General features: G+C 39.2%; 1 protein-coding gene across 1 annotated transcript; it reads left to right on the top strand.

Moving 5' to 3' along the window:
• Positions 1–13800: 13800 nt before the first annotated feature.
• On the top strand, positions 13801–14982 carry LOC141648613 (putative F-box protein At3g24700). The gene has a single exon (XM_074457341.1). The coding sequence runs from the start codon at positions 13801–13803 to the stop codon at positions 14980–14982; it is 1182 nt and encodes a 393-aa protein (XP_074313442.1).
• Positions 14983–16763: the final 1781 nt, after the last annotated feature.

Genomic DNA, 16763 nt, shown 5'->3' with positions numbered 1-16763 from the left:
TCAGCCATCGCAGGTTGATGATTTACCGGAATTGGTGTATTAACCGGCTTAGCTGTCTCCATCTTTGCTTCCTTTATAATCTCCATTGCATATTTTCTCTGGCTAAGAAACAATCCCGGTGTGCCATGTGCTACTTCGATTCCCAAGAAATATTTGAGTCGACCAAGGTCTTTTATCCCAAATTGTTTATCAAGAAATTCCTTGAATTTGTTACAAGCAGTGATATTATTACTCACCAAAATCATATCATCGACATATATGATAAATGAACCATCTCAACCAAAACCTTAAGGTGATGGTTGAGGCCCAACTATTATAAATATTCCTATTACGCTCCCTCACTCAAATGCCCATTGGGCTTGAAAAGTGGTTAGTTGTGCACCCTCCCCGTCACAGTGTCTTTGGGTTTCCACTTCGAGTTTTTGAGGAGTTTTGAGGTTGCCAGGATTTGAACCCGTGACCTTCGATCACACTGGCTCTGATACCATGATAGATGAACCAGCTCATTGGTTGAGATGGTTCGTTCATCTATCATGGTATCAGAGCCCATGGTCGAAAAAACTAAAACAAAGACCTGGGCATGAAAAATAGAAAAAGAAAAACTGGGCCAGAAAAATTGCAGTTGGACAAAAGACTTAAAAAATCCAATCTGCCTGAATAGGGACCTTACATGTGAGGGGGAGTGTCAAGATACAGCTCACCCATGATAAAGGCACATGTGGGTATCCCACATTGGAAAAAGAGGAGAGAGTTGTCTATCATATAAACCAAGGAGTTACTCCACCCATTGCCATTGCCAATTGGTTTTGGGATGGAACCTCCTTGGACTTATAAGTCGGACTCTCTCTCCTCCATACGGGTGCAGCCCAAGCCCGATAACGGACCTTATCATATACTAATACGCCAATAAACACATCCCCTTTGTTCATCGTGAATAACGAGTAGTCTGCCAAAGACTACTTAAAATTGTAACCCTTTAACGAGTGACCCAATTTCGTGAACCAATTTCTCGAGGCTTGCTTTAAACCATATAAAAATTTCATTAACCGGCATACCTTGTTTTGGCCGGCTCCTTCAAATCCGGGAGGTAATTTCATGTATACCTCCTCGCTCAAATCGCCATGTAGAAAAGCGTTATTGACGTCTAACTGAGCAATATCCCATCCTTTTGTCACTGCCACAGCTAACAACCATCGGACACTCGTCATATTTGAAACTGGCGCGAAGGTCTCATGATAGTCTATACCTTCGATTTGCGTGAACCCTTGAGCCACCAATCTTGCTTTGTAGCGTTCTATAGTTCCGTATGCTTTATACTTGACTTTGTAAACCCATTTGAAACCAATGGGTTTCTTCCCTTCTGGCAACTCCACAGTTTTCCAGGTTTTATTCTTCTCGAGAGCTGCAAATCATTAGCCATAACAACTCGCCATCCTCTGTTTTTACAGCATCAAAGTAGTGCTTTGGTTCTCGGATCGCGTCGATTGCAGCAAGTAATTTCCTGTGGGATGGTGATAAACAACGAATTGTGATATAATTAATCATTGGATAACGAGTACCTTTCATAGATGGCGGAGATTGAACTGGTTGAGCGAAGCTTGTGGGTATGACACGAGTGGATTTGCACATATAATCCTTCTTCCATGCGGGTTCAAACTTCTCCCTTTCTCCTCTACCAAGCCTCGACTCCTCCTCTATAATGGCAGGCTCCCTCTCAACAATTGGGTCAGACCGTGCCATGTTAATCTCCTCCTCGTCATGTTCACGCTCAACATCCTCAATCACAATTACTTCCCCTGGTGCTTCATCAAAATCAGTGAGCACGGGCTCAGTATGGTCATGCGCTCGAATTTCTGTCTCGACTTTGTTTTCAATAACTGAGTTTGCCAAAGGGAAAACGTGTTCATAGAAAATTATATCTCGAGACGCAAACCATTTCCGTGTTTTGGTATCATATAACAACCAACCTTTTTGACTCTTAGGATAACCAATGAACACACAATGTGTACCGCGTTCTCTAAATTTGTCCTTCGGCCTTTCTTTATTGTGGGCATAACGAGAGATCCAAAAACTCTCAAATTATCAACAATAGGTGGTTTCCCATACAAGAGCTCGTAAGGTGTCTTTCCATCTAGGAGTTGTGTAGGAGTACGATTGATTAGGTGTTGGAGTTTTGGTTGCTCCAAAGCTTAAGTAAAACAACACTTATCCCACATTGGAAGAATAGTGGGGGAGTGTTGTATTTATATATGGAAGAGAGTTAACAAGAGTTAACTAGACTATAGTGGGTAGACTATAGTCTCCTCACGCGCGCGCCGCCGTCCGGCCGGCTCGGCTCGGCTCGGCTCGTGACACGTGTGGTGGGGCCCCTTTTTGCTGCTGGTCCGAATTTTGTCCTCAGATTCTTTTTCTATAGCTGTTGAGATTTTATTCCGCAATCAATACAAAATTCATTACACGATTTATGACAATTAATCACAGAATCAATGGCATTCATTTTTGGACTGTTGGAGGAGCCTCTTGGCTACTATATAAACCTTCTTCCTCTTCAGTTTTATACACACAGAAAAATACAAATCATCTCCTTCTATATATCGTCCCTTTTATGCTATCAATATTGAGAACAATTCCCGCTTCCGTCCTTGGTGTGCAACATTGTGCGGAAGGAGGCGTTAACCCTGGAATCGGTGACCACGGAACCCAATGAGCACCTGTGTGGGGTCTAACGATTTAGGCGTGTCTTACACGGCGTCTCGATTAAGGGTCGTTTCGGATCAGCTAAGTTCAATTTCTTTCAATCTAAATCAGTTAACGAACTTCTCTGATCTTTGTTTTTGTCTACTGTTTTATTCTTTTTAAACAATGACAAATCCATCCGGAAATTCTGACGATTCTAATGTCAACCGAGAAATTGTTTCGGTTACCCCTAATGTCCCTGTTAACAATTTCACAATGCCACACAGGATTGTCCCTGACCTTAGTAAGATGGAACCGTTAGATGGAAAAAAATTATAGGAGATGGTCTGAAAAAATTCTGTTTTATTTCTCGTAATATGAGATTGACTATGTGTTATTTCAAGAACCACAATCCACTGAAGAGTCTAGTTCGTCTGAAGTTGTCAAACCTGATCCTAAATTTGCTAAAGACAATAGGACTGTTAAAGGTGTCATGTTGCATTATATGGCTGATAATTTGTTTGACATCTACTGCAAAACTAAGACTGCTAAAGGAATTTTGGATGCTTTGGAAACTAAGTATGGTACTGATGATTTTGGTACTAAGAAGTATGCAGTAGCAAGATGGTTAAAATTTCAGATTACCGATAGCAAACCTATAATGGATCAAATACATGAGTACGAAAATATGGTTTCTGAAATTATTGGTGAAGGGATGGTGTTGTGCGAGTATATGCAGGCTAATGTTCTGATTGAGTGTGGACAGCGGGCCGCCCACGGGGGCGCTTGGTGAGAACGAAACAAGCGTTTGCATTTTGTATGGAGTCGCCACCAATTTTTATGGGAAATTGGAACCGTTCGAGTACCTCGTGTCATGTCAAGACACAAAGTAGTGACATGAACACTAAGCAATCATTACCCTTAGCATTCTATGTCTAGAATGACTCTCGTGGATGCCAATGAACACGGGTGCTCACGGAGATCTGGAGTAAGGGGTGAGGGTACGTATTAGGAAGCTCTTTTGATCGAACACCTAATCCCGCCCGCCTCGATAGCGGCCTCTACTAATGATTAGGGAAGTTATTCGTACTTGATATATCGTCGATTATATGCATGCAATGCAACATCCAACGTTTTAATCCTAGCATGTGAGAATTAATACTAAGTCGGTTGACACGTAATTAGCAAACAATTGGGTCGAAGTAGGATTTAATGCTTATTTACATGTGAGAACATACAAGCAATAAAAGAAATACAATAATTATAAAACTACAATAATGGAAATTACATTAATTACATTGGGATAGGCGATTTATGTCGAAAATACCTTTAAAACGGATAATTTGAGAAAACGAATAAAGGAATAAAAAAACGAACAGGAATTAGCGTGATATTACGGATAATAGTTGATTAATACGTAAACTAATTAAACTAGGTCAAGGCGTAAAACGGAGTTCGGGGACGGACTCGGCCAGAACAAACAGCGCAGCAGAGGCGCGTCCTTTGAATAAGCGCGTGACGACCGCGTCTGCTCCTTGGTTCGATCCCGCTATGAAGCCGTAATTGCAAGCCGTTAATGTTAATTGGTGAATTTAATGATCGATTGATGATATTTACTCGGATGAAAGTGATTAATAGGTTTTTTTAACATATGATTGATGGTTGTGAAAGCAATAAACATGGATGGGACGGAATTAAGATGGATTAATAATGATAGAAGTGAAAAATATTAATGAGTCCTCTATTGAAATCAATTAACTACGTTAGATACAACGGTTTAATGACGAATATGCGACGAACATGACAAAAGACAGATTAGACTATATCAAAGACGAATTCCAGAAACCCAATATGAACAAATTGAATCTCTACAAACCGGAATTGAATTTTATGACGAAAACCCGCAAATATTGGATTAATTGGGATTTAAGTCGGATTTGATGAATTAAACATGTGAATGATGATAATTAATATACATGTGAAATTAATATGTTATCATGATGAAGAATAGACAAACGAATAAGCAAAAGAAGGATTTTGGATACGAACTTCAGAGGACAAACGAAAAAGGAAGGAAGCAGGAACTGCAGCAGCCTCACGAAGAGGCGCAGCAGGAACTGCACTCCTTCGAAGAGGCGCGGCAGTTGCTGCGTCCTTTCTCGACGGTTATCTACTGAAAATCCGCAAAAACAGGTTTTAACAAATGGTTTTAATGGTATTTTCGACGTAAATCTTACAATTGATGATACGAAAAGTAAAAGACAATAAATAAATAAGGATTATACACCCTCAGACTTACATGTTGACGAAACGAGAAGAACTAAGATATCGATTAGTGATGCTCGACGCGAATGCAAAGAGAATGCCCTCGTAAGAGGAAAACGATTGATTAATTAAATTGATTGAGTGTAGTTGGTCAAATTGGTCGGTCATGCAACGGAGAGGCTGGTACCCGGAAAGATCCGAGCTTACGTGGTCGAAAGTTCAAGCACGTAGGCGCCAATAAGTAAGAACAAAGTCTAGAATGCAAAGGGAGAAGAGAAGGGCGGACACTCGCGTGAGAAATATGAGGAGCGAAGGCTCCTATTTATACTAATCACGTGAAGGAATTAGGGTTTCGGAGACTCTTTGGAAGTGAATCTCGGAACGATATGAAAAAGATACGAGAAACATGCGAGAAAGGGCACTGGGAAGAGGCGCAGCAGCCCACTGCGTCTCTTGGAAGAGGCGCAAAGACTGCTTGCGTCTATTCCCGGAGGTTTCCTCCTGCTGAAGAAAGATTTCCGCGTTTGAGTTATGGTAAGACGGAAATAATCCGATTTCCTTAATATCTTATATGAATATTACGGGATATTATTTGCCAAAAGATAAAATTTGTGAAATATGGAATAGAAATATCCGGAACATTCCAGAACATTCTGACTCGGGATTTAACAGTTATCAGAAAATGGAGACGGTTTTGGGCCCGGACTCCGAATGTGCTCTAATTACTGCCAAAACGACCGTACCAGGACGTAGATGACAACTAAGAGGTCGACATTAATATTTGAGCAATCACTTGATGATAATCTTATGAACTGTCACAAATCGTTCCGCGTATTAAACATGCGGCCCAATCATCACCGGGTGGTTTGCGGGAGGTGCAGAAATGAGGTATCTACATTGAGAAATTGCCTTCTCCTGGTTGGGATGAGTATAAAAAACATCTGAGGCATAAGAAGAAAGACATGAAGTTGCAGGAGCTGATTGGTCATATCAAAATTGAGGATGCCACAAGGAGCCAGGATCGTGCCAGGACTAATGCTACTAACACCGTTAAGGCTAATGTTGTTGAATACGGAACACAGTACAAACAAGAGGAGCTATGATCAATACAACAAATCACGAATTATGATAAACCAATAAAGACAATGACAGAAATTGCTTTGGTGGTGTGATAAGCCCGGTCATCCCGCTTTCAAGTGCAAGGCCAAGAAAGCTTATGAAGAAAGGCAACAAAATCAAGGGAATCGCAACAATGCACATGGTGGAAAATTCCTAAAGAAAGACAACAATCAACGTGGTGGCTACAAAAATTACAAATCCAACAAGCCACAAGCTAATGTTGTTGAAGGCTCAAGTGAGGGTGATGATATAATTGCTGCAATGGTGTCCGAGATTAATCTGGTCGGAAGCTTGGTGGAATGGATTGTTGACACAGGAGCTACACGCCATATTTGCACCAACAAGGATCTTTACAAGGAGCTCAAAGATGTTGATGAGAAAGAGATAGTGTATGTTGGCAACTCCAAAAGGTTCCGTCCTCGGCATTGGCAAGGTGCACCTGAAACTCACTTCTGGCAAAGTTTTAGCTCTTGAAAATGTGCTCTATGTGCCTGATATGCGTAGAAATTTAATCGCTGGTGCTTTACTTAATAAGGCTGGTCTTAAACTTACTTTTGAGTCTGATAAGTTAGTCATGTCTAAGAATGGTCAATTTGTTGGCAAAGGTTTTTGTAATGGTGATCTGTTTGTTCTTGATGTTGAAATGAATGCATCTACTTCTTCTGCTTATATCGTTGAGTCCATTGATATTTGGCATTCTAGACTTGGGCATGTTAACACTAAATCCATTAAACGCATGAAAACAATGAATTTGTTGCCTAATTTGATTTCTTATGACATGGATAAATGTCAAGTATGCGTGGAAGCAAAGCACTCTAAGAAACCTTTTAAGGAAGTGACCAAAAGGCAAACCGAATTGTTAGAACTTATTCACACCGACTTGGCTGATTATAAAAATTGTGAAAGTAAGGGAGGTAAAAGATATTATATAACCTTTGTGGATGATTGTTCTAGATATACTAAGGTTTATTTGTTAAGGAATAAGAATGAGGCTGAGGATATGTTTATTATTTATAAGGCTGAGGTTGAAAATCAACTTGATAGGAAGATTAAGCGTGTAAGGTCTGATCATGGTGGAGAATACAAATCTGATTTTTTGGTGGATTTTTGTCAGAAAAATGGTATTATACATGAGTTTTCAGCCCCGTATACCCCCGAACAAAATGGTGTAGCCGAGAGGAAAAATAGAACATTAAAGGATATGATGAATGATATGCTACTATCTTCTGGGTTATCTGATTTTATGTGGGGGGAAGCTATCCTATCTCATCTGTCATGTTTTTAAACCGTGTACCTCATAAGAAACTTGATGTGACACCTTATGAGATTTGGAAGGGTTATCCACCTAATTTGAGGTTTCTGAAAGTTTGGGGATGTCTAGCCAAAGTTGCCTTACCTGCTTTTAAAAGAGACAAAATAGGGCCTAAAACCATTGACGCAATTTTTGTGGGTTATGCTTCTAATAGTGCAGCCTATAGGTTCATGACCAAAGATGCGAGTTCGGGTTTTTATGGTAATATTATCGAATCTAGAGATGCTGTTTTCTTTGAGGATATTTTTCCTTTGAAACCTTCTTTAGGGCAGGACTTGACCTTTGATGATTCTTCCCATGAGGATAATGATGGTAGCTCCCCAACCCATGTTGACACATCTAGTGAACCATCAATAGAACCGAGAAGGAGTAAGAGACCAAGAGTAGAGAAATCTTTTGGGCCTGATTTTCTTATGGAGGAGGATGGTAGATATTTAGATGATGAGTTGGTTGACATGTATATTGTGGAGGAGGATCCTAAGACCTATGATGAGGCTATGAGATCAGTTGATGCTTCCTTGTGGAAAGAAGCTATTGATAGTGAGATTGAGTCCATTATGTCTAATCATACTTGGAAAATTGTTGACCTGCCTCGTGGATGTAAGCCTATAGGGTGTAAATGGGTGTTCAGGAAGAAACTCAAAGCTGATGGGACTATTGATAAATTTAAAGCCAGATTGGTGGCTAAGGGTTTCACCCAAAAGTCTGGTTTAGACTATATTGACACCTATTCCCCGGTCACTAAGATTGCTTCCATTAGAGTGATGTTTGCTATTGCTTCCATGTATAACTTGCTTGTTCATCAGATGGATGTGAAAACTGCGTTTTTAAATGGTGATCTTGATGAAGAGATTTATATGGAACAACCTGATGGTTTTATAGTGCCTGGTCAAGAACATAAAGTTTGTAAACTTGTTAAATCTTTGTATGGACTTAAGCAGGCACCGAAACAATGGTATGAAAAGTTTCATAGTGTGATTGTTTCTCTTGGCTTTAGAGCTAGTGATGCTGATACATGTATCTATGTGAAATCCAATGCTAGCGGTAGTGTTATTATAACACTTTATGTGGATGATCTACTTATCTTTGGCACTTCATTAGATGTTATTGATTCTACTAAAAGCATGCTTAAAACTTCTTTTGAAATGAAAGACATGGGTCAGGTTGATGTCATTCTTGGTTTAAGAGTTTTAAAGACTAGTAAAGGTTATTGTCTTAGTCAAGCTCACTATGTTGAGAAAATTTTAAAGAAGTTTGGTTATTTTGATGTTGAGCCTGCTAGAACACCTTTTGATGCTAGTGTGCACTTAAAAAAGAATTTATCTGAAAGTGTGGATCAAGCTGGTTATGCTAAAATCCTTGGTAGTGTCATGTATCTTATGTGTTCATCTCGTCCTGACATTGCATATTCTGTTGGGAGATTGAGTAGATATACTCATAATCCCGGTCATGATCATTGGAGTGCATTAGTTCGTTTGCTTAAATATCTTAAAGGTACAGCTGAGTTTGGATTATCTTATTGTGGTTATCCTCCAGTTTTGGAGGGATATTGTGATGCTAACTGGATCTCGGAGAGTAAGAATATACACTCTACCAAAGGGTTATGTTTTTACTTTAGCAGAGCGAGCAGATCTTGGAGGTTATCCAAGCAAACGTGTATTGCGAGATCTACAATGGAATCGGAATTTATAGCTCTCGAATTGGCTGGTCGAGAAGCAGAATGGTTGAGAAGTTTAGTAGCGGACATTCCTCTTTGGCCAAAGCCCGTGCCATCTGTGCCGCTACATTGTGACTCGCAATCTGCCATTCATGTAGCCAAGAATAAGGCTTATAATGGCAAGAGTAGGCATATACGCCTAAGGCATAATATTGTTTGTAACTTGATCAAGTTTGGTGTTATTTCTTTAGATTATGTGAGGTCGGAAAGTAATATTGCCGATCCACTGACAAAGGCCTTAAACAGAAACTAGTTTCAAACTGCTAAAAGATGGGATTGAGCCCACCTACGTAGTGCTTTTACGATGGATACCCAATCTGGATTACCAGATTCAATGAGGTCAAACGAAATCGTCGAGCATTGCTTGTATTCTTTTATTTTGATGAATAAAGGAGGTTATTCAGTTTATCCCTTTTGGCATGTTTGTTTACTGCAGGGTTAGGTTGGACAGGTGGTAGTTCTTAATGAGTTCCATATCTCACGGTTTGAGTGGTGTGTGCAGTACACAACTTGATGGACTCACCTACGTGATTGTGGAGTGTTGGCCGCCTCCTATGAGAATAGATGTGGGCTATTCTCTAATGCAATCATGAGACAGGGTTTTTCATGGGGCCATAAGTTACTCGAGGGAACTGTTCTCATCTCTATCCTTTTTCAGGTTCAAGACTATGTTCACCTGATTATAGCTTTTCTTATATTTCTTTTGTTTTCTTAAGTTTGGACCAAGTGGGGGATTGTTGGAGTTTTGGTTGCTCCAAAGCTTAAGTAAAACAACACTTATCCCACATTGGAAGAATAGTGGGGGAGTGTTGTATTTATATATGGAAGAGAGTTAACAAGAGTTAACTAGACTATAGTGGGTAGACTATAGTCTCCCCACGCGCGCGCCGCCGCCGCCGTCCGGCCGGCTCGGCTCGTGGCACGTGGCACGTGGCACGTGGCACGTGGCACGTGGCACGTGGCACGTGGCACGTGCGTGGTGTGGTGGGGCCCCTTTTTGCTGCTGGTCCGAATTTTGTCCTCGGATTCTTTTTCTATAGCTGTTGAGATTTTATTCCGCAATCAATACAAAATTCATTACACGATTTATGACAATTAATCACAGAATCAATGGCATTCATTTTTGGACTCTTGGAGGAGCCTCTTGGCTACTATATAAACCTTCTTCCTCCTCAGTTTTATACACACAGAAAAATACAAATCATCTCCTTCTATATATCGTCCCTTTTATGCTATCAATATTGAGAACAGTTCCCGCTTCCGTCCTTGGTGTGCAACATTGTGCGGAAAGAGGCGTTAACCCTGGAATCGGTGACCACGGAACCCAAGGAGCACCTGTGTGGGGGTCTAACTGATTTAGGGCAGTGTCTTACACGGCGTCTCGATTAAGGGTCGTTTCGGATCAGCTAAGTTCAATTTCTTTCATTAGGTAGGCCGCAGTTAAAATATTCTCCCCAAAACTCAATAGGTGGGTCGGCTTGAAAACGTAAGACCCTTGCTTTCTCTAGAATATGCCTATGTTTATGCTCTACCCGCCCATTTTGTTGAGGTGTATCAATAGTTCTAGTCCGAAAAATCATCCCATTTTCTTGGTAAAACAATTTTAATGGTCCCGAAAGGAATTCGGTGCCATTATCGCTTTGCACAATTCTAACATGTTTTCTAAATTTGGTTTGTATCATTTTGAATAAATTTTTCATCAAATCTCCTAATTCCCCACGATCCTTCATGAGATGCACCCAAACGCTTCTACTGTGGTCATCCATAATCGTTAAGAAATATTGTGACCCAGATAAACTACTAGCTTTGTATGGTCCCAAAATATCGCAATGAAGTAACTCAAATAGATTAGCATTGCGTTTATTATTTAGCTTAAAACTTGAACGAGTTTGTTTTGCACGGCAACAAGGATCACAAATAAAATCAGAATGCAAATTTAAATTGTCCCGAATTAAACTTGATAAATAAGGTAAAACATGTCTAGACGGATGGCCTAATCTTCGATGCCATACCCGTCCATCAACTACTTCTGTCCTTAGTGCCACTCGTGTCATATAATATACTCCGTCTTGTTGCTCACCTCATCCAATATCCGTCTTCGTATATTGGTCCTGTATTATACAATAATTAGAGTGAAAAATCACAACACAATTGTTTTCACGAATAAGTTGTTGTATTGAAATAAGATGACAAGTTAAAGACGGAACATATAAAACATCCTTGAGTTTAAGTGTCTTATTTAACACAACATTTCCATGTTTCCGTGCAACAATTTCGGAACCATCAGGTAGTCCCACGGTGGATGGTGGTCCTCTCCAAATAACAGAAAGCAATTCACGTGACACCATCATATGGTGAGATGCACCACTATCGAGCATCCATTCACTCAATCGTTCATTAGTCATACCTGATAATTTCTGACTACCTGATGAGTAGCATTTTGGTTGCGTTTTACCCCTCATTTATACCATATTTTGACTCGATTTTGTGTGCTTATATGATTAAATAGCTCATTTTATATGTTTATTAGAAGTTATTAGTTTTAATTAAATATTCATGTTTACTATGTTAACTTCGTAGATTAGATATTACTCTTATGATACTATATTTTGTAATAGGAATATTTATAATAGTTGGGCTTCAACCATCACCTTAAGGTTTTAGTTGAAGCCCAACTATTATAAATATTCCTATTACGCTCCCTCACTCAAATGCCCGTTGGGCTTGAAGAGTGGTTAGTTGTGCACCGGCTCCCCATACCGTGTGCTGGTTTCCACTTCGAGTTTTTGAGAAGTTTTTGATGTTGCCAGGATTTGAACCCGTGACCTTCGGTCACAGTGGCTCTGATACCATGATATCAGAGCCTTGAGGTTTTTGAGAAGTTTTTGAGTTGGTCCATCTATCATTTTGTAGGTAATAAAGTCAAGATCGGATTAATTAGCCCGAATACGATCTAGCTAGCACCGACACGGACACGACACGGACACGTGACACGGCATCCCATGAAATATAGGACACGGGACACGTTATTTAAATTAAATAAAATATATATTTTGTAGTTATATAGGTGTGATTTTATTTTTGAAAAAGTATTTGATATTAAATTTAAATAAATGAAGGTAAAATTTGATGTTAAATTTAACTTATTCTCATTTCTAAAACCAAAAACTAACTTATAATCAATCTATTTCGACATTTTATTACTTGTCTAAAGAACATCATTTGCCCACCAAATTCAACCATATAACAATTCACGCCACTTACCTTAAATTCAACTTTCCGTTTGAAGGTGTATCCAAATAACATGGACATGGCTCAAAAAACCATGGACACGCGTCGGACACGTGCCCAAATAAAAGATTAAAGTTAGACACGACTTTAGAGGTGTCCGACACGTTTTGACGTGTGTCCGACGAGTGTCGTGTCCGACACGGGTGTCAGACACGGGAACACCGATTATGAGGAGTGTCCGTGCAACCTAGAATACGATTCAAAGTCAATGTCAAATTAGCCTTAAATTACTCGCATCATTTCCAATTCAAACCCCCTCCTGGCCTTGTTCACTTCCAGGAAACTCAACTCAATTTGCCATGATTCATCATCGCTATTTTCCGCCCCACCATCTCCATCTCCATTTCGTGCTCGGAACCAAATCCAACCTCAGACAGCCTCGACTCATCACACATCACAACCCACATCCACCAGCCCAATTCGAATCCCGTCATCATCAACAGCAGCTACAACCATGGCTCGAATTTCAATCCGACATGAGCTGCTCCTTCATCTCAACAACCATTCACCGCCCGAGCTCCTCTACTCCGTCATCACCAATCAACCGAGTCCATCAACCGCCTCCATCTTCATCAATTTGCGTCATCTCCACCTATTTTGCCGACAACAACCAGCAACAAAGGCAAGCTACTCAATCACACACCACCATACACTCACCACCTCCACACCTGCAACTCCTTTATTCGACCACCACGGCCACCAGCAACAGCAGCGGCTCACCACCTGAAGCCACCAGCAACAATCAATTCGTACCACGGAGCATCGCCACGACATAATCACGCTATAAGTTTCATAAAGGGTTCGATTGATGGAGTCTTGTTGATCCACACTATTTCGCAAGACACTGACAATAATAATTATGTAAACGAGATTTTCTTGTGGAACCCGACACTTAGGAAAGTTGTTGATATCCCGCGCGCTTATGGATCATCAAAGAATACCACTTGGATTGATATTCAGTTCGGGTTTGGGTTTGATTCGTTGTATTTTCCTTAAACTAGAATTAGGAAACCATTGTCGTTGTATATTACTATAAAAACTTATCAAAGATTGAGTTATAAAATCTTAAGAACACAGGAAATTGATCAGGCAACTCAGTGAACCTGCTGAAAACTAGAGTTTATCATCGATTTTCCTTAAAACTAGAATTACGAAATTACTATAAATACTCGTGTTGTATCATCGATTTTATTCAAGCAATAAAACATGATATTGGGTAAGTCGGATCGGTTTTCCCGTGTCTGGTCGGGTTTTGCAAGGTCTACATAGACCTTCAACAAAACCTCACGCATATCATATCATATATAAACTATAAAGCATACGATTCAATCAAACCTACCGCATATAAAGCATACGATTCATTCCTATCCTATCTTTGCGCTCAAGTATGACTTACTACTCAACTCGATCGCGCACCAAGATGAAAAAAGCAGCGATAAATTTACCTCCGGAATTATTATTCGAAGTTTTGTCATGTGTTCCTGCCAAAGATTTGTCAAAATTAAGGGTGGTATGCAAATTATGGAACTCAATTATCTGTGATCCTAGTTTCCATCAATACCATCTTGATCAGTTACGCAAGAAAAACATTAATGGTTATAAGTACTACTTATCATCTAATGGCCGAGGTTACTTTAGTTCAGTGATTATTAGTAGTCCTAAAACTCTTGCTTTTATTGACGAGATTAACCTACCCAATTCCCATTATGATCGCGCTTTGAATTCTATAATGTCTTTCGCCCAAATAAAGAATTCTATAATGGCTCGTGTCGATGGAGTCTTATTGGTCCGCACTACTATTTCGCATCTAGGCAAATATTACGCAAACATGATCTTCTTATGGAACCCGACTCTTGGGAAAGTTGTTGATATACCGCTTTCTGAACCGTTGATGAACAAGATCAATAATAGAAGTTATAGATATTGGGATATTGTGTTCGGGTTTGGGTTTGATTCGGTGAGTAATATTTATAAGGTGGTGGCACTTTATTTGGAGATGAATGATTTGAAAACCGCGGTATATAACCTTAGTTCTCGTTCATGGACTCCATTCGAGAGAGGTTTGATTATTGATGACGTGAAGAATTTCTTGCATTCAACACCCCATTCCTTGAATTTTGAAGGTTGTGTTTACTGGCTCGCTACCCTTAAAATAAAAGGGAATAACGAGACACATTACCTATCATTTAATCTGTCGACTGAGGCCTTGACTTGCTCCAAATTGCCTGACGCTAAATGTGACGAGGACAACCAGTATGTGTCGAGGTATCTATCAGTCTTATATGAGTCGCTTGCACTTGTAGATTGTTATCATTATTGCGGTGATGATCTTCGCGGACATATTCGTGTATGGATCAGACGAAAGGATAGTACAACCAGTTCCGAATTTTCTTGGGTTGAGCTCTATAATCTCAATTGCGATAATAAATATTTTATAAACTTGGCGAATAATGGTAGTCTTTATTTAAGGTCGTCGTCGGTTCGCAGGTCACCATTATCTGTTTATGACTTGAAAACCGGCAAGGAAGAGGCTTGCTCAAATACTAGTGAGAGTATATACCCCATAGATGGTTATCTAGGAAGTTTGGCATTGTTAACCTAACTCAACACCAAGTTATTAATTATCTTTACATGTATTAGACCGGTTTATTTTTAAAAAAAACTTATCAAAGATTGAGTTATAAAATCTAGGATTGTTTCCACATTAGAATTATCTAAATCTCAGGGTAATAAATTGGAATTAGCCCAAAATTTATGGTAATAAAGTGGAAATTTTCCTAAAATCTACTCTATAATGATACGAAAAATTCTTGTGCCCTCCTATGTTCACCCCATATAATTTGCTTTATTGCGTTCTTCAAGACGCCTCTTTAACTATATTTTTTGATGTCTATATGTTATTGTTGAGTTTATGGATTCGAGTACCTAAGAGGGGGAGGGGGTGAATTAGGTACTATTTAAAAAAATTTAACTTCAACTTTATTAATTAAAGTGAGTTATAAGAACAAAAGAGATGAGAGAATACTTCGAATAATATTGCAAGATTAAACGAGTATTAAAATGAATGTTTGCTGAAGTATGAAAGTAACAACTGTTTCGATCATTAGCTATTTGTCTCGGTTTATGGAGTACAAACTGCAGACCAAATGTGACAATGATTTGGAACTCATTACTTCGAAAGTTAAGCAAAGCAAAGCAAAGAAGATAAATAGCAGCGGAATAAAACAAAGAAGATTAAACACGAGATTTTTGAATTGGTTCGGCAAGAAACTCAAGTGCCTACGTCCAATATACTTTTTATTGATTTATTTTAGTGATCTACTCCGACTACTAAAAACCCGTACAATAAAAAGACAACAACCTACTCCGGTTGTGACACAAGTCCAAGAACTACTCCGTTCTAGAACAAGCCAACTCGCAACCTACTCCGGTTGCCAAAGAGTTGAAGACTACTCCGTCCTAAACTCTACACACACACTAAGAATGTTATAAGGATCAAGCTTCCACTAACTTATTCTTAAAAAAGAATTAAGGTGGACAACTTTACTAGATCAACAATTCATAAGTGAGAGAGTCTAGTATATTAAAGTAACAGTAGCCATGATTGTAACACTTGAAGACTTTTAAAAGCTTTGCAAAGTTAAGACTCGGTTTTTAAGCTTTGAAAAATAATTTGCAAACTTAGATTAAATCTCAGAAAAGTCTTGAAGAAATGAGAGGAAGAGGCACGCCTTTTATAGAGAGGATGAGCAAGGGAGTTGTTAGGGTTTTGAGGGTCAAAGACCATCACATGTGATGAGTCTCAACAACTTCCCAAACTTACACCAAAGAAGGTTCTTATTCAAAAGGCAAAAGAGAGAAAGAGTGTTTGAAATTATCCATAAGAGATCATGCAAACAAAGAAGGAAAAACAAGTCACATGAGGACAAGTTTACACAAATATGGCAAAAAGCATTTCTTGTTTTATGAAAGACCAAAGGGTCAAATTTGCACAAAGAGGAAATATTTTGAAATGATAATTATTCAAACCACTTTTTCTAGAAGGCCAAATCCTTGTAAAAATCTGAAAGTTATCTTTCAAAGTGTAAGACATGTAAAAGGCTTTTGAAAGATAAGAAGAGTGTTCAAGTGTTACGAATTGAGGCGACAGTCCAGGCTGCTGTTACTTGTAAAAGTAACAGTGGTCTTGACTGTTTCTATTACTATAAAATACTTTACTTTCTAACTTGTACATTAGATGACGCCTAGGACTCAATACAATTGGATGATCAACAACTCAACACTTCTTAATCCAAGCTTGATTTAACCATAAATCCTGAAAAGGTAAACTAAGATAACACACATCAAATGGGCATGTTATCATCAATCAAAGGAACCCAACAG

The sequence above is a fragment of the Silene latifolia genome, chromosome 3 (assembly GCF_048544455.1).
Source record: "Silene latifolia isolate original U9 population chromosome 3, ASM4854445v1, whole genome shotgun sequence".
NCBI lineage: Eukaryota > Viridiplantae > Streptophyta > Magnoliopsida > Caryophyllales > Caryophyllaceae > Silene > Silene latifolia.
The sequence above is the reverse complement of the archived record's forward strand: the minus strand, read 5'-3'. Positions and strand labels throughout refer to the sequence as shown.

Excerpts from the sequence above, each read along its gene's own strand:
- LOC141648613 (XM_074457341.1), top strand. The coding sequence starts at position 13,801 with ATGAAAAAAGCAGCGATAAATTTACCTCCGGAATTATTATTCGAAGTT.